The sequence below is a fragment of the Podarcis pityusensis genome (genome assembly GCF_964106645.2).
Source record: "Podarcis pityusensis genome assembly, chromosome: 3".
Classification (NCBI taxonomy): domain Eukaryota; kingdom Metazoa; phylum Chordata; class Lepidosauria; order Squamata; family Lacertidae; genus Podarcis; species Podarcis pityusensis.
Window position 1 is genome coordinate 114,983,437 of NC_138026.1, and position 20,945 is coordinate 115,004,381.

At 42.3% G+C, this 20,945-nt stretch overlaps 1 protein-coding gene across 2 annotated transcripts in view; it reads right to left on the reverse strand.

Annotated features, from left to right (window-relative positions):
- The window catches only part of USP34 (ubiquitin specific peptidase 34), a 103,660-nt gene that overhangs the window by 25,076 nt on the left and 57,639 nt on the right, over nt 1-20,945 (reverse strand). For both annotated transcript variants that reach the window (XM_081000771.1, XM_081000770.1), the window contains 23 exons: nt 20,541-20,627; nt 20,064-20,264; nt 19,380-19,462; nt 18,338-18,378; nt 16,422-16,546; nt 15,656-15,808; nt 14,824-14,928; nt 13,841-13,896; nt 13,629-13,749; nt 13,245-13,428; nt 12,012-12,175; nt 10,615-10,680; nt 7,935-8,081; nt 7,761-7,817; nt 7,554-7,631; nt 5,812-5,906; nt 5,139-5,311; nt 3,504-3,657; nt 2,995-3,073; nt 2,130-2,183; nt 1,937-2,032; nt 186-250; nt 6-81 (listed from right to left, as the gene is read on the reverse strand). In XM_081000771.1, coding sequence (XP_080856897.1) covers nt 6-81; nt 186-250; nt 1,937-2,032; nt 2,130-2,183; nt 2,995-3,073; nt 3,504-3,657; nt 5,139-5,311; nt 5,812-5,906; nt 7,554-7,631; nt 7,761-7,817; nt 7,935-8,081; nt 10,615-10,680; nt 12,012-12,175; nt 13,245-13,428; nt 13,629-13,749; nt 13,841-13,896; nt 14,824-14,928; nt 15,656-15,808; nt 16,422-16,546; nt 18,338-18,378; nt 19,380-19,462; nt 20,064-20,264; nt 20,541-20,627 — 2,460 coding nt within the window. The remainder of the gene's footprint in view (nt 1-5; nt 82-185; nt 251-1,936; nt 2,033-2,129; nt 2,184-2,994; nt 3,074-3,503; nt 3,658-5,138; nt 5,312-5,811; nt 5,907-7,553; nt 7,632-7,760; nt 7,818-7,934; nt 8,082-10,614; nt 10,681-12,011; nt 12,176-13,244; nt 13,429-13,628; nt 13,750-13,840; nt 13,897-14,823; nt 14,929-15,655; nt 15,809-16,421; nt 16,547-18,337; nt 18,379-19,379; nt 19,463-20,063; nt 20,265-20,540; nt 20,628-20,945) is intronic.

Sequence of the window (20,945 nt, forward strand, 5' to 3'; positions counted from 1 at the left end):
CATACCTTGGCTGTCATCAGAGAAACCGCTTTTGGATCTGGTAAAGTGCTGGGGATGCTACTGCACAATTGCCACATGAACCTAGGCCAGATAAATATGTTATCAGTTACTTAAATTGAATTTTAAAATCTGGGTAAGAGGTTTTTGGTTTTTTAAAAAATGTTCTCAAGTTAGGCATAGCTTACCCAAAATATGTATGCTCAAAAATATTCTTGTCTTGAAGAAACTGCATGTTATCGTGCCATATCCACTGAAGAGGAAAAAGCAAGTGCAAAGCTGTTTACTCCTTCAGAGCCATACAATTCGGAAAGCAAGAGCCAAAGCCTTCAGTAAGGAACCTTCTCTCTCACACACAGCAATTTAAACTTAACACAATAGTTCCGAGTTAGCTGATATGTAAAGCAGGTGTGAGATCAGCGATAGGGAAAGACAGACAGGGAGAAAGAGAGAGAAACCAACTATCTACACTGTCTTGGGAGTATTTGGAGCAGGCAAGGTGAGAAAAAACAATGAATACATGTTGAAAATATTTCTCCCCTCCCCCTCTCCCTCCCTGGGCTATGGTCTACTCCAGGCATAGGCAAACTCGGCCCTCCAGATGTTTTGGGACTACAACTCCCATCATCCCTAGCTAACAGATCAGGGATGATGGGAACTGTAGTCTCAAAACATCTGGAGGGCCGAGTATGCCTATGCCTGGTCTACTCATTTTCCTCCATGCAACTCGCAGGGCGGCATGATACCAGGCCATGGTGTCTTCTCTTAAAAGAAACAATGCCAAACTCGTAGGATGGGATCCAGTGTTGCTCCAGCGGAGGCAATGGAGTTGCACGTTCCACTCCGCCGTCCTGCAGTACCTCCTTAATCTGCTCTAGAGAGCACCCCAACCCTCAAGAGCAGATTTCGGGTGGTGCGCAGGGGGCGGGGCAGCAGGTGAGAGGAGTGGAAGGGGAAATCCTGTTTGCACAAATGGAACGGTGCAGTTGGGTTCCACTCACAGGCTTGGATCCCAAGACTGTCCCTCCTCCACAGACACCCCCAATCTCATATTGTTCAAGAGGGCCAAACTCTGTTTTTTGTGGGTGGGTGTACAGGGGATGAAAAACTTTTAGCTTCCATGAAAAATCATCTTAAGCCAATTTCTCTTAGGATCGAAGCCACATTTTTTTAAATATATGAAACTGCCATATACAGAGTCAGGCTCGGCATTATTCATTATCGCTGGCAGCAGCTTCCCTTTGTATCAGGCAGAGGTTTCTCCCAGTCTTGTCCCTGGGGCTCTTTATTTGAGATGCCACAGACTGAAAACTGAACTGCCTGCATACAAAAGAATGCATCTTCCCCCCACTGAGGTGCATGCTCTTCCCAATGCTTTATCTAAATCAAAGTACTCAACTAACCTAGCAATCATAATACTAAACATCCTTTCTAACTTTTTGGATACAGTCAAACCTCGGTTGTTGAAGTTAATCCGTTCCAGAAGCCCAGTCTGCTTCCAAAATGTTCGACAAGCGGAAGCTGCATCGGATGTTTGGCTTCCAAAAAACATTCAAAAACTGGAACACTTCCTTCTGGGTTTCTGGCATTCGGGAGCCAAAACGTACAGTAACGGAGGCATTCAGGAGCCGAGGTTTGACTGAATTTTGACACCCTGGTGAGCCACAGTGCAGTGAGAACTCACTGACACAGGCAGAAACTTATGGTCCTTGAGTGATTACAGCATAGAAGCCAGCAAAGTATTTGTAGCCACTAATTTGATTACATCCCATTTTGCAGCTCCATCAAGGGAAGAAGATCAGTCTATCAGTCACTTGGTGAGCTTAAAGCAAATGGCTGGCTGAAAGTGGCAACATAAAATTTACTTCTGCTAATAAAGATAGTCAGAAAAAGAATCCTTCAAAGTTTGCATTGTCGTTTTAAATGTAGCCATATATACCTCTAGCAACTCGGACGAAACATCAAATTTGTAGTCTCGGCCGTTCTCTTCTTCTGGCTCCATCCGTTTATAAAAGAGCATGTATGCACTATGGGTCTGAGAGAAGCAAAAACCCCAACAGTGTTAATTCAAAACAGAAAAAGGGAGAAAGATATTGAGTTTCTTTTCAAAACTGAAGGATAAAGCAAAGTACCTTTTCAAAGGAGAAATCCATAAATTTATCAGTAACAGAATCATACGTCTTTGTCTGAAAGAAGGAAAAGGGTTTTTTTAAAAAATAATAATAATAATCCATCCTTTCTGTCATGGCTGTTTTGCATGCACGACATGGTACAAAGGCCAACCCCAATTTTACACCCATTTATTGGCACAGAAGTAATTTAATTCTCTTCATAGCTTCATAATTGATTTTCCAGCTACAGCACCTTTGATCACTACTGTAAGTCCTTAAGAACAAAAAAGGGGCTCTAACTTTCCAAGTTTGATTTTGTTATGAGTTGGTGCAACAGTGACGTGTGGAAATAAGCTAGCACCTACACTGTAATTAAAATACACGACATATCTGATGTGACTGGCATAACTTGCACCAACTCAAAAGTCATGGCAATGTGAGGATCTTACAGTTGTGAACTGGTATCTCCAAATATGTTTAGCCCCTCTGCATTTCCTAAGGTAATCCCTCCCATCCCAAAGCACAACAAAAGTGATTCTTACTTGAAAGTAAGGAAGATTTATTTATTCAAATGCTTGAGGCTACTTCTGAATCCTTTGCTCCTTGAGGCTAGGGTGGCCTTTCATCAGCTTCAGCTGGTGGCTCATCTAGCCTAACATCTGTCATCTGTGCTCTGGTAACCTCTAGGTTAGATTACTGCAACAATCTAACCTAGTTTATGCATTTCATACAGTGATTATAGGCTCTACAGAAGTTCACAATGTATTTGAAAGGTGGCACAGTACCAGTTTTCTGCTGTTTCTCTTTCTGCTTAAAAAGTGCCAACGAGGATTGCAACTATGTGGGTGCCTTTCTGACCTTGTAAAAGAGAGAGATTACAACTCACTGTCATTTCTCCGCCGAAACATTCAGAAGCCAGCTGAGCAGAATCAAATGGCTTTACTTCAGCATCATTGAAAAGATACCTAGAAAACACAACACATTACACTCATGTATCAAGCAGATTTATATCAAACCAAACATTTTACTCTGCTGGATGGAATATGGCTGTAATTCCGCAGAGTTCTTGTTTCTTATTTACAAGAAATAAATATAGTATGAGCATACACGTCTACTGAGTTAGATGACACATTTTAGCTAAATGCTACAAAATCCAGGACAGAATGAAGATAACTAAATCTGAAAACATGTAAGGTTGAGAATATGTATTTAAAAACTATTGAAAAAAAGACTACTGCTCAGTTCAAACATACTACCAAACCCATCATTTGATGATCAAGAATGCTCCCTCTTCCCCTTTTACATACAGTTTTCCTCCCGCACTCCCTGGGGGTTTTTTTTGCTAACAAATCATCTACTGCGACACAAGTTGAAGACTGAACATTTATGACTCACCACTTGTTGTTTTTGTACGCATGAGGATTAACAATATCCCGGATAAAGCTGTAGTAGTGTCCCCCATCTGCTGTTCCAGTATGGACAGTTACACCTATTAAATCGTACTCAAAGCTCTTGGTCTCTTTGGAACTGTTGCTGTCATCCTTGAAACCTTAAAGAATGTATAACAACTTTTAGAATCTCATTCTTTTAATTACTGGAAGAGACCAAGTACAAGCCTATGACCCTTGTACCTACGGGACCGCCTCTCCCGGGATGCCCCACGGAGGACCTTAAGGTCCATAAATAGCAACGCCCTAGAGGTCCCGGGCCCTAAGGAAGTTAGATTAGCCTCAACCAGAGCCAGGGCCTTTTCAACACTGGCTCCTGCCTGATGGAACACTCTGTCTCATGAGACCAGGGCCCTGCGGAATCTGATTTCTTTCTGCAGGGCCTGTAAGACAGAGTTGTTCCGCCTGGCCTTTGGCTTAGAATCAATTTGATTCCCTCCCCCTCTTTCTTATTTCCTTTCTCCTCCTGTGAAGAGGCTGCATCTTAATGTTTTAATGTTGTATTTTAAACTTGTTTTTTAAGTTGTATTTTAATCAACTTGTTTTTATTATTGGTTGTTAGCCGCCCTGAGCCCGGTCTTGGCTGGGGAGGGTGGGGTATAAATAAAATTTATTATTATTATTATTATTATTATTATTATTATTATTACTACTACTACTACTAGACTACTGCAACAAACAAGCTACAATATATTCGCAGCCCTGCAGAAAGACACCAACCCAATGTGTTTGTACATGCACCAATAAATGGGCATTCCTGCTTAATGAATTAAAAGGTAAAGGTCCAGTCGTGACCAACTCTGGGGTTGTGGCGCTCATCTCGCTTTATTGGCCGAGGGAGCCGGCGTACAGCTTCCAGGTCATGTGGCCAGCATGACTAAGCCGCTTCTGGTGAACCAGAGCAGCACACAGAAACGCCGTTTACCGTCCTGCCGGAGCAGTACCTATTTATTTACTTGCACTTGCGTGCTTTCAAACTGCTAGGTTGGCAGGAGCAGGGACTGAGCAATGGGAGCTCACCCTGTCGCAGGGATTCGAACCGCCGACCTTCTGATCGGCAAGTCCTAGGCTCTGTGGTTTAACCCACAGACCACCCGCGTCCCTTGCTTAATGAATTACAATGACCCCAAATCAAGGTGGGCACAGCACCCCTTTGAAAAGGCCTACCTTAAACTGGGTCCCATTCCTAACCTCCCTTTTAAGCCCCTCCTCTTCCACAAAGGAAAAGGGGACAGCTGATGGAAAGGCCTTTAATGAACGCATGAAAGGCTTCGTGGTTTGCCTTTCCACTCTGGATCATGGTTGCACCAGCAAGAAAAGTAATTAAAAGCAAATATTCTTCCTTGGGGAAGACAGAGGGGCAGGCAATCTACTGCACCATTAACCAGTCATGTCAAAAAGTACAAAAAGCCCCACAAATTTTTCTGAATGTTCATCACTTGAAGGGCCAAAGTACCACAGCGTCTGCCCAACTCTAGTGGAAACCATGTTGCCAGAAATATCCAAATAGATGAAGAGGAGTTATCAAAACTGAAACAGTTTGCCAGGCACAAAACTGCGGAGGTGAACTAAATTCAAATACCTTCTTTCCTGTCATTTTTTCCCATAAGAAAATCTTCAGTGTAAGGTGTCATGTCCAGACGCAGGGGGAATGAGAAGTGTGTGTTGACTTTCTCCTTCATCATAGTGACCATGTTAAAAGTGTATCTCATTGTATTGAAGCTTAAAATGCGAGGCAATTTCTTAAAACAAGCCCTAAAGACAAAACAAGCAAATAATTCCTTGCGGCGTGCGCCTTCCTTTGAGGACCACTGTTATTTTTGAAAGTATTGCTCATGTATAGCACAAGCAGATCTGTTCTTGGTATGCAGGCCCCAGCTGGCATAGAACCCTAAGCAAAACCGTGCAAGGTCCCAGAATAAAGATCATGGCTCGCAGTTGTCTCGTTCCAGACAAACCAGGAGCTGAAATCAAGATTTGTTCCCAGTTTGTCTAGGGGAGAAGAGCCTTGGTTTGGAGGGAATAAGGCAAACCTTGGCTCACCCCTGGGTAGTGCAACAGCAGCTGAACCAGGGGAGCAGTGTAGCAGCTGTAATATTTGCTCCAGAAATCCACACATTTGCACTAAGTCATGGATTGGCTTAGTGTTGTGAGTGAACTGGGTTTATGTCTGTTTAGACTGGTAACTTCTACCAAAATTAAACATCAACAAGATAAAAATATATATATCCCCAAGTGTTTTCCCTCAACGATACCTTTTTTCAGCCCGTACTTTCTTTCCGCAGTGAGAGCATGTATACATGTTGTCCCCTTCCAGGGTATCTTTAATGGTAACTTCATCAAGGGATTCCTGTACATAAAACAGGAAGGGAAAAGTTTTATTTATTTATGTATTCATTTGTGCAAACCAAAGAAATGAAACTAAGAAATAAAAAAATATTGAGCATGAGAAATGATGTACTGTTATCTTTAGAAGAGAGCACAATGTAGAGTCAGCACTGTGAACTCCTGCCCTAACAAAAATACTTGTTTTTAATACATGCAACTGTGTCCCCCAATCAAAGATTGGACTTGTATCTCATGCAAAGCATCGTAAAAACACACACACACACACACACACACACACACACATGTCCACATTCAAGCTGTCAGCAAAGGTGCTGGTATAGAAAGGATAATAATACATTATTCTTAAAGACATCATCACCAGCTGCAAAACCTACAGCAGCTAGATGCAGAATATTACCCTATTTTTTGCTCTATAAGACTCACTTTTTCCCTCCTAAAAAGTAAGGGGAAATGTGTGTGCGTCTTATTGAGCGAATGCAGGCTGCACAGCTATCCCAGAAGCCAGAACAGCAAGAGGGATTGCTGCTTTCACTGCGCAGCGATCCCTCTTGCTGTTCTGGCTTCTGAGATACAGAATATTTTTTTTCTTGTTTTCCTCCTCCAAAAACTATGTGCGTCTTGTGGTCTGGTGCGTCTTATAGAGCAAAAAATACGGTACCTTTCTGGAGATGTAAAGCTACCCCTGACCATTAGGTCCAGTCGTGGCCGACTCTGGGGTTGCAGCGCTCATCTCGCTTTACTGGCCAAGGGAGCCGGCGTACAGCTTCCGGGTCATGTGGCCAGCATGACTAAGCCGCTTCTGGCGAACCAGAGCAGCGCACGGAAACGCCGTTTACCTTCCCGCCAGAGCGGTACCTATTTATCTACTTGCACTTTGCTGTGCTTTTGAACTGCTAGGTTGGCAGGAGCTGGGACCGAGCAACGGGAGCTCACCCCGTCGCAGGGATTCGAACTGCCAACCTTCTGATCGGCAAGTCCTAGGCTCTGTGGTTTAACCCACAGCGCCACCCACGTTCCCTTTTCTAGAGATAGCTGGACACTATTTTAACAGTTATGGCACTAGGTAATATCTAGGGGTGCTTCCTCTGCTGATGGCCAACATTTGTCATCAGAATGCGGAGGGAGGGAATTTTCAGTTGTTCCTCCTTCCCCTGCAAGCCTCTGAACATTGAGGGGAGCCCACAGCAGAGGGTGGGGCATCACCACACACAGCTTCATTTCTGCGTTCCATTGGCAGGTGCCTTCCATCAGTGGAAAGGAGAACGCCCACTAGTTCTTAGTCAGCATGAATTGTTAAAATGATGTGCAGGATTCAACGAATGAGTCCCCTCCTTCCACTTATGCAACCCTCCCTCCATGTGATCCCCAAAATCGGCTCAGGGAACAAGGTGGTGGAGATCCCTCACAACATCACGCGAGAGGAGGAGAGGGCGGATTGTTCTGAGGTGCCAGAGAACTTGCCCTGACAGAATGACTTAGTGCGATGCTGAATTATATTATTATAAGGAGGGGAGATTACTCAGTGGTCGAGTTGCTGACAGTCAACCCAGGCAATACTGGGCTAGACAGATCACGGATTCTGCATTCAGTTGCTTCATATGTTTGCTTAACAGAGGCCTACAATCAGTGCAGGTTCAGTACCACTTACATAAATATTCTTCATGTCTGCTACCTGGCATCTCACTGTGTAGAACTCTTCAGCAGTCTGGCTGACATGTTCACAGTCCTAAGGGACAGTGGTTTTTTCAAAAAAGAATTAACAGGAATCAGTGAATTTATTCCTACATGAAAAGCAACAGTTTAGGATTGGGAAGTGGGGAGGGAAATTGGCAGGCAAAGTTAAATAGCCACTCACCAAGGAAACAACATTGTTTGTGATAACACCTCCAAACAAGCTTTTCACCGTATTCTTCTGTGAATGAAGGGATTTATTTCAGTCAAAAAAATAATTTACTTCAGTCAGGACAATAAAATAAAATGAAATCCAAAGCCTGGTTTAAAAAAATAATAGTAATTACTGACAGCTTACCAATTCTGGAGACATTTCTTCAATTTTTGTTATTAGATCTGTGAAGAATTCAGTCATGTCTTTTTGTTCACCGGTATTAAGTGGCTGTTTATCCATGGTGTAGGTTTTGCAGAACGGCCTTGGATTGTATGCTTTGCATTCACTTTCCTGTGTTGAAAACAGACAGAGAGTCAGAAGCAAAAGGCAAAAGAAGCAATTAAATCTTTAATCTTAAAAAGTAAGAACACACAATAATTCTTGCAGACAGAGATATCTTTGGATGCTTCTGTGCTAACAGATTCAAGATAATCACAGGCAGCTCTGAGCTTCAATAGAAGTGGAGTAATTATGATTTCTGCAGCTCTGAGATTGCACAGAAGGTTATTGAACTACAGTGGTGCCCCGCAAGACGAATGCCTCGCAAGACGAAAAACCCGCTAGACGAAAGGGTTTTCCGTTTTTCGATGCGCTTCGCAAGACAAATTTCCCTATGGGCTTGCTTCGCAAAACGAAAAAGTCTTGCGAGTCTTGCGATTTTTTTCGCTCCCCCCTTTTTCTAAGCCGCTAATAGCCTTTTAGCCGCTAAGCCGCTAAGCCTTTAATAGCCGCTAAACCGCTAATAGCGCTAATCGGGTTGCTTCGCAAGATGAAAAAACCGCTAGACGAAGAGACTCGCAAAACGGATTAATTTCGTCTTGCGAGGCACCACTGTATTACAGGGCCAAAATGTGGAACATGTTCAAACAAACCTTCTGAAAGCTAAGAAGATGCCTTATACAGAGTGAGACCATTAGCCCAGTGTTGTTTATACTGATTGCTTCCCTTCAGGGTTCCAGATAAGGAACATTCCCAGGCCTACCTAGAAATGCTAGGGATTGAATCTGGTATCTTCTGCCCGCAAAACACATGCTTTGCCACTGAGCAATGGCCCTTCAACTTGCCAAAATAAACCCCTTAGAGTTTCGTAAGAGTCAACACCTTCCATTCCAGCAGCCAGTGTTAGAGGAAAGGCTGGGATTAGGGTTACAATGATGTATTTGTAATATCAAGATATTGTCTTGATATTATTTCAGACTATAATGTGGAGGACAGTTCTTCTGGGAGCTAAGAAATGTTTTCTGCAACAGCTGAAATCCCATGATCAGAACACCGGGCAGACTCAAACACCTTATAAATAAATTGTGAGATGCAACAACATATTGAGTCAAATAAGAACTCATCATTTTCTCCGTATCTTGACTTCTCAATGAATCCCATCGTTTAGGGGCAAGCGCATGAATGGGTATTTTTTGGCAATGGGACTGGAACTCCAACATCAGAATATTTGAAGAGACATTATCATAACATTCCAGAAGTGCAGTGCTACTTATGGTGACCTAACTGCCGTAAATTTGGGTCATGATTTAGTATATTTTCTTCATATACTAAAGCCGGGGGCTGCCAAGCTTTTTGAGGCAAAAGGCACATTTGGAATTTGGAGAAAGCACGGTGAATACCAGTCACAAAATGCCTGCCATGAGGGTGTCACATAACACAAAATTGGGACTGTGCCATAACATAAAATACATAGCCAGAATCTTACATGCTTAAAGTGTGAGAGGAGGAGGCTTCCTGAATAGGGGCTTTCTGAACCTGAGAGGGTGTGCCAGTCCTCAACTTTGCCTGTCTGCAGGCGGAATACAGTGGAACCTTGGGTTACGTACCGTCCTCCTTACAAACACTTCAGGTAAGGAGCTCTGCTAACCCAGAAGTAGATGCTCTGGGTTGTGAACTTTGCTCTGGGATGCGAGCGGAAGGCCCCATTAGTGAAAGCGCGCCTTATGTTAAGAATGGTTTCAGGTTAAGAACGGACCTCTGGAAGGAATTAAGTTCGTAACCGGAGGTACCACTGTAGATGGTCAGAACTGATGGGGCAAGTTTCAGGTGGCTCAGAATGCTTGCTAAGAAAACTCAGAAAAGTACTCTTTGGAAAAAGTGGGATGTTTGGATTTGGCATTAAGACTGAGGCCTCCCCCCCCCTTATGGTGAATAGTGGAGGATTCAGATGAGCCTCTCCAATAACGTATGTGAGGACGTTTCGATTTATCCTTGTAGGAAGGGATTCCTTAATTTTATTTTAATTTTTTTGGCAGTATATCTTGATAAAAAAGGAGGGAAGGGAAACCAGCTTGCTCAGAGGCATTTTCCAACTCATGACACCTGCTTGCACTCTCTGCTGGCAAAGCATTATAAAGCTTTCTGTTTCGGCTGCAAAAAATAGTGAGGCATTATTTAAACTCCTAGTGCTTGAGAAAGCCCCAACTGCAGTGCAGAAACAGCAGTACTAAGGAAAGAATATATATAGCCCTACATACACAGCCCTGAGCTATAAGAGAGGAACAGCCTCTGCCTGGGTGAAGGTAGGGCGAAACTGGAGGAAGTGCCAGAAGAGGACTAAAAAAAGAACTCTGTGATCCTAGGATGAAGGGCAGTATACAGATTTAATAAATAAAAATAATAATAACTAAAACTTCAGACACATGTCTTCACCTTGAGCAAATCAGATGGATGCCACCAACATAATGGATGTCTCTGAAGTTAAAACAGAAGAACCTATTATGCTCCACTACCGCAGCACGCAGTCATAGACTAGCAGACCGCTATTAAGGTCATCAAATACAAAACTAAGCATTTATTTTCATAAGCGCTTTCCCAAACTTACCATTAGATGTGTAAACATTTTCTGAAGTTCTAAGAGGGTGGTCTTGTGCTTCATATCCTCGGAATACTTTTTTAAAAAGATGTAAGAGTGAGAAAAGAAATGTTATTTTGTGAAGTTTGTAGGTTATGAAAACAAACCTTTTCTTAAATTTAAAGTTGGAGAAAACTGTACATTTCACAATGTAGCTGAATTAAAACTATTCTGGAAAAGCGAGACTTCATTTATTCAGTTGCATTTATGAAATAAACTGAATTAGGAAATGAATTACTTATTTTAGGCTGGGGGGGAGGGGAAGTTTATCTACTGACTTACTGCATCAATGTATGCATATTGATGGGAATTATCTCTATCTTCTTCTACAAGATAATATACTTTCCTTCTGCAGTTGACCCAGTGGCAGAGGAAGGGGTGTGCGGGGTGTGTGTGTGTGGTCCACCCTGGGTGTCATCACTGAGGGGGGTGACCAAATGAGTTGTGTGTTGTTGTTTGTTGTTTTTTAAATGGGCTCACAAAACGTTTTAGGAGTGATATGGTGGCTTAGGCACCTGCAGGTTCCGCACTGCCTGAAACGGCAGTGTGGGACTTGCGTCTGCCTACTGCTTCTCGCTCAGCCGCCCTACAGCTGAGAGGAAGGCGATGAGAGACTCCAAGCATCGGATAGGCTTGCCCCGCCCCTATGGGTGGATCACCACGCCCCGGCTGCAGGACACACCCCCACACCAGGCACCTGAGCGGCTAGCTATGCCACTGAGTTGACCAATTTCAGAAAACCAACTCCCCCCTTCAATTTTGGCCTCTGACTTGGTTACACTGAGGTCAGCACCAACTCTACAGTGCTAGATTTTGATGAGTAGACTTTGAAAGGGATAAATGTTACATCGAGCATATGAGCCAATCTATGCCACTGCAGTCTATTCTGATTGGCAGCTGCTCTTCAGGGTCTCAGGCAGGCAGGCAGAAAGAAGAAGAGGAGTTTGGATTTGATATCCCGCTTTATCACTACCTGAAGGAGTCTCAAAGCGGCTAACATTCTCCTTTCCCTTCTTCCCCCACAACAAACACTCTGTGAGGTGAGTGGGGCTGAGACACTTCAGAGAAGTGTGACTAGCCCAAGGTCACCCAGCAGCTGCATGTGGAGGAGCGGAGATGCGAACCCAGTTCCCCAGATTACGAGTCTACCGCTCTTAACCACTACACCACACTGGCTCTTAGGAGCCTTCACTAACACTGATACCCGAAATTCTTTTAACTGGGAAAACATTCTGCATGTATTTCACCACTGAACAATATTGCTTCAGAACATTATTCACTGTAGTTAAATTAACTCTTTGCCGAATGACTACACCACCCCATCTAAAATGGAAAACTTGCTTCCTGTTGAACCAGGAAGGTCATACCTTTGCAGTGAAGATGGCTTGCCTGGCTTCTGGTATCATATACAGCTGCTGAATAGTTGATGCCAAGTAACACGTTGCTCCAAGGTTGGTTAGACCCACAAACCTGCACTCAGCTCTGACATCATCATGTGGCCAATAATCCCACTTGTAAGGTGCATGGGAAGCTGGAAGAAATGGCAATTTTATTTCTTAATACTGGGTTTCAAATAACTGTCTGCCTGATTATTTGTGACAAGTCAGAATGGCCACTGATTGTCTCTTCTCCTAACCACACTATGTTGGGGGTTATACAGTGGTACATTGATTTTCAATCGTCTTGGAAGTCGAACGTTTCGGTTTTCAAACACCAAAAACCCAGAAGTAACTGCTTCAGTTTTTGAATGCTTTTCAGAAGTCGAATGTGCCATGTGGCTTCCGTATTGAGTTTTCCATAAGTAACTGCTTCTGTAAGTTACTGCTTCAGTTTCCAAATGTTTTGGGAGTCAAACGGTCTTCCGGAACAGTAAAAGGTAAAGGGACCCCTCACCATTAGGTCCAGTCATGGCTGACTCTGGGGTTGCGACGCTCATCTTGCTTTACTAGCCGAGGGAGCCGGTGTACAGCTTCCGGGTTATGTGGCCAGCATGACTAAGCCGCTTCTGGCGAACCAGAGCAGCGCATGGAAACACCGTTTACCTTCCCGCCGGAGCGGTACCTATTTATCTACTTGCACTTTGACGTGCTTTCAAACTGCTAGGTTGGCAGGAGCTTCCGGAACGGATTACGTTCAAAAACCGAGGTACCACTTTATTTTGAAAGCGGCCCAAGGAACCACATTTCTGCACTGAAAGAACAGGATGCTGGACTAGATGAGCCACTGGCCCCATCTCGCAGGCTCTTCTTATGTTCAGATCCATTTACTGAGCCAAAAGAAGGCACTGAAATGAAAGCCAAATGGATGCTGGCACTGTTCTACTTTTGCTAATTAATACTGAACACGGAACAGGAGAACCACCAAGAAACTCCAGCATTTTCTCAGTTGGCCAGAAAATGTCAGCAGCGACGATCTCTCCTTAAAGAGCAAAAGGAAACAGATTTCTGCTTGTTAAGGAAGGACAGGCTTCTCGCAAGGGGTGAGCCAAAAGGGCACCGTAGCATTTTATCAATAAGCATCCAAAAATTCAAAGGCAAGGAAAGACACTGAAAACACCCTGCTCATTCTCAAATGCTGAGAAACTAACAAAACATCCTTACATTGCATGTGCTGTGCCATAACCCAGTTGTGGAGCAGCCTGTAGTTCTCTACGGAACCTTTTACCATTTCTACCAACAGGTCGTAAGCGGCAGCCCTTGAAGAATGAGACTTGCACTTTGGCTGTTGACGGTCTTTTAGGCTTGGCAGCAAGAACAGAAGATTGAAGATGTCTCTCAGAAACTCCTGCAAAGTGAGAGAAGTATAACAGCGTAGGTTGTATTAATGGCAATTTTGTGTGGTGCTCTACAGAGAAAGTCAGGCATTCAGAAGTTTCATGAAATCAATGGGGTTTACAGTGAAAATTTCCATTTAACAAGTATAACTTCTCTGGTTTGCGCCCAAGGTTCTGATCAAACTGGTGGGAGAGCAGGTCGAGTTCTTACCTGCCCTTCTCGGGAGAATTTAAAAGGTGGTTTGTGTTTGACTACGCTTGTTGCCAGGCGGAGCAGACCTGTAAGACCATCATCTTCTATGTTGCCATCTTGATGGTCAAGGATTTCTCTGCTGTAAAATGCAAATTGAGTGCCTGTCAACTAAAACGAACACTTTCCTTTTGAAAATACGCCCGAAGTGAACTAGCAAATTTAAAGCTTACCTTCGAATGCAATCTGCCAAATGTCTTGCTAAGGCATCTAAATCAAGCAATGTGGTCTAAAGAGAGAGAAAAATGTAGTTGTAAATATAAATAAATTGGTGGAATACACTGGTTGGGTTATGCAATAAAAAGGTACTATGTGCAATTTTAGTCTCACTGTTGTACAAAGAAAAGGATTTTTTGCTTTGAAAATAAAGCTATAGGGTAGTATTCCATTTTTTCCTTTTTTTAGGTAAACTGCTTTGAGGGTTTTTTCCTCCCTACAATTAAGCAGTATATAAATTTTATGAAATAAATAAATAAATCAGGTGCGCCCAGATTCCTGGGCAAGCCTAGTAGAAATGCAGAAATTCTTCCTTTGACCAGCAGGCCTCCGAAACAGTATCACAAGCTTTTGAAATTCCTTTCATGCAACAGAGGTCTGCTGTCTGGCACAGGGAGCTGTTGTGTAAGAAAAGCAAGCCGAAAGCTCTTTTGGCCTGGAGAAACTAGTCATGCTGACGTTTGCCAAGCATTTTCTTAAGTAAGTCTTAGGTAAGCCTTTTTCCCCCCTCCGATACTTACAATCTTAAGATTTATATCCAATTGGCTGTGCTCAAGCAATGATCAGCTCTGACAAACACAGTTGAATCCTGCTTGGTTGCAAACCAACAGTGGAGAGAGCCTTATCTGTCTTAAGCTTGCATGTATGAGAAGAAAAGTAGCAAGTTTTGTTTGCCTGAACTAAAAAGCCCAATCTCACTGGCCTTGTGTGTGTTGTGTATATAGACAGGTCCCATTCAGACTCCTGAAGAAAGCCATTTTTGTCTGAACGTGCAAAGGAATGGGTCAACAGAACAGCTACGAGGATTGAATTTTTCAGTTCTTGAGGCTTCTTAACCCATGCTCTGAGTATAGTCAAACCTGCCTCAGTTTCGAAGGAGCAAGGTTGCAGGGAGCATTGGTGGTGGGGGATTCTTTAATATAAAACCAATTGTACCTACCTGACTAGCATCTTTTACATGTATATTATCTATTAGTTTGCACAGCAACCAGAAATATTCCTTACAGCCAGACTGTAAGATAGGTTCTTCTTCATAATCTTCAATCTGAGGAAATAAAAGTTTGTGTTTTTTATCTATTTTGATCCAAAAAATCACACTGAATATGATGAAAGGTCAAAACTAGATGGTGACTGTTACTTGATCTGTTGGTCTGGAATGCCAAAAGGTAAACAACTGAGAAACTATTTTACCATTGCTAATACAAATAGAGAATCAGTGCTTATGTAAGCCATGCCACCAAAACAACCTTAGTTTTATAATTATGACCCACCTATTCCAGGACAAGTAACCATAAAAAGTTTACAGCAGCAGATACATAGCAGCATATAAGCAGAGGGGTGAAAGGGGAGGAGGGGATGTCAAGGGGAAACTGACTGCATCAACACATGACATTATAAACCTGGCAGTGACATCCACTGGCAGGATAGACAGTAACAACATATGGGAAGGCAGGTAGAACAGAATTGATCTTACAGAGCTATGTGTAGGTCCACAAGTAAATGTTACAAACTGGAAAACCAGCAAGACATACAGTCTTTTTAACGGCTGATCTAATCAAAATGCACAAACCACCAGGACTTGGGGGAAGTAGGCAGAGAAAAGCTTGCTTTTGCTCAAGCAACTGCTGCTACCCTTCTTAGAGAGGCTGGATTCAAAAATCTGAGAACTGTGCTTCAATTTAATTGGGAGAAATGTGTTTTTTATTTGCTACACAATACAAATGCCATACAAATGAAGCTGCTAAGCTTCTTGTTTGTTTTTGTTGTTTTACCTTGATAGGCTTTAATGCCTGAGCATCAGGAAGAAACTTGAGCAACGTTGAAGCAGCCAGTAGCAGGAAAGATCTGTTTATTGAGTCTCCCCCATCCAAACCTGACAACGATAATTTATACAGGCCATTGCAGGACTCGTGACGAACTGCAGTCTGAAATGAAAAGAGATTGCCATAAAAATGGAACCAATTTAAATGAAAACTTTTTTAAAAAAGTTTCCCTCTACCTTACTTATGAAAACTACTTTCAACATGTCTTTTAGTTGCTGGCATTCTGAAACTCATCACTTGTGCTAGTTTTGTAGATGAGGGGAAAACCAAAGGCTTCCAACCAAGTGCTGAGAGCTAAAGAATCATGCAAATGGAGCAATTTATACTGAAAATCAATTTGCAACCTTGGTTTTGAAAGCTGAAGAGAACTGCTATTTTATACCCTAGATGCACAATAAGGGCATTCAACAGGCTTAGGCGGCAATCCTATACATACTAATCTCAGAACAAGTTTTATTAAACTCAGCAGATTTCACTTCTGAGTTCTACCCAGCAAAGTAGGCCTAATGAAATCAATGGACTTAAGTTAGTCCAGTCAGTGGGTTAACTCTGAGTATGACTTACTTGGCTACAACCCTTTGAGTGGATATACCTAAGAATATGTTGTTAATTAAGAAAGCAAATGAGATATATGAAGTTAAGACCTTTCAACTGAATTTGGCTCAAGGGTTTGTTAATGTAACTAGAATTATGTTTCCCCACCCCTTCAGCTTACCTCAGGAATGAGAAGGGTGAGTTTCTTTAGCCAGTCTTGTAAATTATCGCTGTCTGCTAGGCTGGATTTCACCAAAGAGCAGCAGTGAGCCCAGCTCACTAAGAGCCACATTGAATAGTGAGTAACTGAAAAGGAAGAACCACATACAATTGTTATACATCGCACACATACAATGCCATTTCATTTATTTAAAGGCTAAGATTGTCACAGTATATAAGAACAATGACAGCATCTTATTTCCAATATACTAAATCCAGATTAGCATGCATTGCATAAGCTTCCATGGGTCAGCAAGATACAATTCTGCTTTTAATGAGGTGTGCATGCCCATATATTCCTATTATTTATGTTCCAAAACACTAGCCTGCCAAAGGGAAAAATAAGAAAGGTGGAGTCCTCTGAAACAGAGCTTCTGTATACAATATTTGGCATGTGTCTCCACCTGCCCTGGGTAGAAGGAGGAGACAATCCATCCTTGGGTGTTCTCATTGCACTATGCTGAGAATGAAGATTTTGCTTAGATGGTCAAGCATGGTAAAAGGGTAAGGCACAAAACCAAGAAGGAGGCATTAAGCTAATAGAAGGCCTGATAAGACATATGACACTTGCTAACTGCAAACACATGGACCAAAGCTTGGTGTGTATTTTCCTCTTTCTTCCAAGAAAGCCAGCTCCCAAAGTGTTGAATCCCACTTGACATTTTAGTGCTTGTCGGAAGAACCGGATTCTGCATCATGGTAAAGTTACTTAATTACGGAAGCACTAACATCATTACTTCACAAAAGTCTCCACCTACCAATCTCAAGGTCTGGACAGAAAACAAAACACAAAAATCTACTGGAAGAACCGAGCTGCTACAAGAAAGCTTGCAGTTTCAAGTAAAAACAAAAACTCTGAAGTGTGTTGCCACAGCTTTTGCCAATCTGTATACTGTAGGAATACAAAAAACAGCTCCCTTGGCTAGATACACACTCTTATTCATCACAGTAAATTGAAACTCAGCATGACACTTATGTTCACATCTGAGCTGCAAGGCTGGCCTTCACAAAAATGAGGTATTCGCGCCTTCTTGATGGAACTAGCCTAGAAGTTCTTTCCAAGCCTCTTTGGAGCCAATTATTGTTCTCTCCTCCACACAGAAGAGAGAAAACATACAGCAGAAGCCCTTGTCAGGTCAGATAAACTATCAGGTGAACAAAGATGGTTCTGACACCCTACCATTCCTTGCTCACTATCCAAAGCAAGGGGAAGAAAAATATTGTGGTCAGCTGCTTGTCCGTGCAACAGTAACACACCCACACACCTCAATTTTGCTGTTGCTTCAAAGCAGGCAGGTCTGGAACTGCAGAACACTCCAGAAACTGAAGAAGAGCAAGCATGAAGTCACGTGAACAACCCTGACACTAAAGCAAGTGGGAGGAGCAGTCCACTCCTGGATAATCTCCATCTTTTAAGTTTCCTAATGGTGCATAATGCTCTATTCTGTGAGCTTTGCTTTCAAATTAATTTCCCCCCTCCATTCCTTTCCATATAGAAGGTTAGAAACCAGAACCAAGTTTGCCGTGAGAAGTGACATGGCTTCTAGATTACAAACCTAAGGGCAGGTACTGTATTACTTCCTGATTTTATAAGTTGTTCTGGGCTTCTTTTCAGGTTAAAGAGCAGAGGAAAAAATGTTTAAATAAAATAAACTGGAAAGTGCTCGGAACAGCAAAAATAAATACTTCAACACAGCAGCTTCACTGCTCAAGTCTAATAAATGCTCTCCATAGCAAAGGTTTGTTGGTCAGCTTGTCTGAAATCCATTACTCATGATGACATGACATATACAATTAGCTATGAATCAGGAAAAAAGATTTTCAAGAATGAAGCTGTTATGGGTTTAGTAACCTTCCTGTCTTCATTTATTCACTAACCTTCATGTCTTGACCTATGATCAGCTTGAGCTTTCAATACCCTGTATAGGAAGAAAATCAAGTCAATAAGATCTTGGTACAAAACTCTATTTTTTAAAAAAACACCAAAAAACCCTTCTGCAAAAATCAAGCAATGAAAAGTGTTATTTCTTTTCACTCCTCAAAATATTACTCATTTGTTCTCAGTGGATTATTAAAATATTAAAATACAATTTAGAATGGAGGGTTTTGTGCTCTGCTCCTAATTTTTCCCCGGATGCTTTGTGCAATGAGACTAGCAGAGAACAAACTAAAATGCAGAATTTTTCATAACTATGCAAATGCAGGAACTAACTTAAATGCCGTAGTATTTCTAACATTAAATGAGGGGAAAGCAGAAAGGTCACACTGTGTGGCACCTTGTGCCAAGTTAGGAATGGCTGCTGGGAATAGACCTGATTTAGGCCCCCTGAGATACTCAGAGATACTCATGACAGGCAGATTCCTAACTTGGTGTGGGCTGTAACTCCCTTGAGGTCAGCTTACTTCTCCTTGGAGAAATATATTTAGCATGTCTGGAAAATAGCGGACCTGCTGCATCCTGTGCCAGCAATGAGGGCTGTGGGAACTGCCAGGACTCACACCAACAGGGACCAGGGCAAATGGAAAAGCCAAACCATGTGTCTTCAGCAACCAGAATGATGCCCAACACCAATGCAGAATAGTGGCTAATTGGGCAGGTCTGGGCTAACCTAACGACCTTCTTTCAATCTCTCGAGGCCTCTGGGCCATAATCGGGTCTTCTTTGGCCAACCTTTGGGCACCAAGTAACAACCAAGGGAGCACGTGCAGCTGCTCAACTTTTCCTTCAGCTCTTGAGGGCTGGTTTGCGGCTCAAGTTTGCAAAATACTGAACTAAAAAGACGCTTTAAAGAAAACCTAAATAGCTTCGTCTATTTGTAACTTCATAATCCTTTCTGAAACTGGGAAATCAGTATGATGCTTTAATGCAAATATGTATACTATAAATCTTACCAAAGATATTAAAAAAAGGTTATTGTACCTAGGCGCCAGGTTGTCATACGTATAGGCAACACACATAAGTCGCTGTATCAAACTGGTTCCCTGGACAAGTACAAGAAATACCTTTAAAAAAATTGAAGCCAAAAGAAAACAGTTAATGCAACTGCTATCTTAATATATAACATATTTCTTATGCTTTAAATCAAATCAGAAAAATAAATATGCTGACTCTATGTATTGGAGTGATAAGCAAGATACCTTGAACTTCAGCCATCCATCCAAGTACATTCAAATTTCCTACGTCTTAAAGTATTTTCTATTCTGACTGGCAGTTGCCATCACATGCTGCCTCACCCGTTTTTGTTTGTTTGTTTATTTACAGGAGATGCTTGGGATTGAAGATGAGATCTTTGGCACGCAAAGAGTGGGAGAAACCATAGTATTTGGACTGCTGGATAATGACAAGGAAGGAAAATGTTTTTTGGGCGGGATTTCAGACTGTACTGAAGTACTAACAAAAATCTCTCTTTTATTCTCTAGGTATGCAGTCTACAAACAAGTGGACTCTGTCTGTATGCCTGTGTCTGCATGCACACAATGCCTTTCTTAAGTCTTGGGAATGGAGGCCACATAGCTGAAGAATCCAAGACTGAAAGAATCAGTACGCATCGGGATAAGCCAAGTTCAAAAAAGTTTATGTTGAAATTCCTTGTTCGTTTCTCACCTCTGTCAAGCGAGGTATATGCAGGCCCTTTGTGTGGTCTCCCGCAGTCTTGCGTGATTTCCCTGGCCAAGTTCTTTTCCTGTGGCTCTCTGCTACTCCAGACCAGGCAAAGACATCGTGATAAGCCAAATCCAGATCAGAAGGATCTACCGCAAACTGGCATATCAACTTCAGCAAGCACGCAAGGCAGTCTAGTAGCCACTGCAAATAAGAAAGGCCTGGATTAGCTTGGCTTTCCTTTGCAATTTGTTCAGCTAACAGCAGGACATTTTAAAAGCAGCGCTACAGGAACACTGTAGAAATTCCCATGGCTCAAAGAGCCCCATACGCACTGCAGATCATAAAGCCCCAAGAACTTCGGAAAAGGACTCTGAAAATATACTCCATAGACAGAAAACGGCTGACATACAAGCTTCCAACAGCACGCCTATGCAATAGTAACCCATCTTATGATTAAGAATCAGGCACGCCACCTACCACAGTCCATGATTCCTGCTCTTTAGGCTCTAGAATCCCAGAGTTAAAGATTTCCAGGAGCTGCTGAAGCCCTCCAGAAGCAACAAACTACAAGCAGAATAAAAAAGTAGCAGTAAGAGCAAATGAAAACCCCAAACAACTTTGGTCGCAAGAGACAAGTATATTTGTGTACATTACCGAGCAACTTTTTATTGACTCAAGAAAGAGAGTTCATGTTTCCTTTTAGTTTTACATGCTTTCAAAACTGCAATCCCACATTTGGTGTCTAAAATGGAAGCAGACCAGGATCTCTGCTATCTTGCTCTACTACCTTGTTCTCTGTTAACTTGTAAAATACTCTACTGATAGGATCATTCACATAATACTTTCACATCACAGTTTCAGCAAGCAAGATGCTTGTTTGCA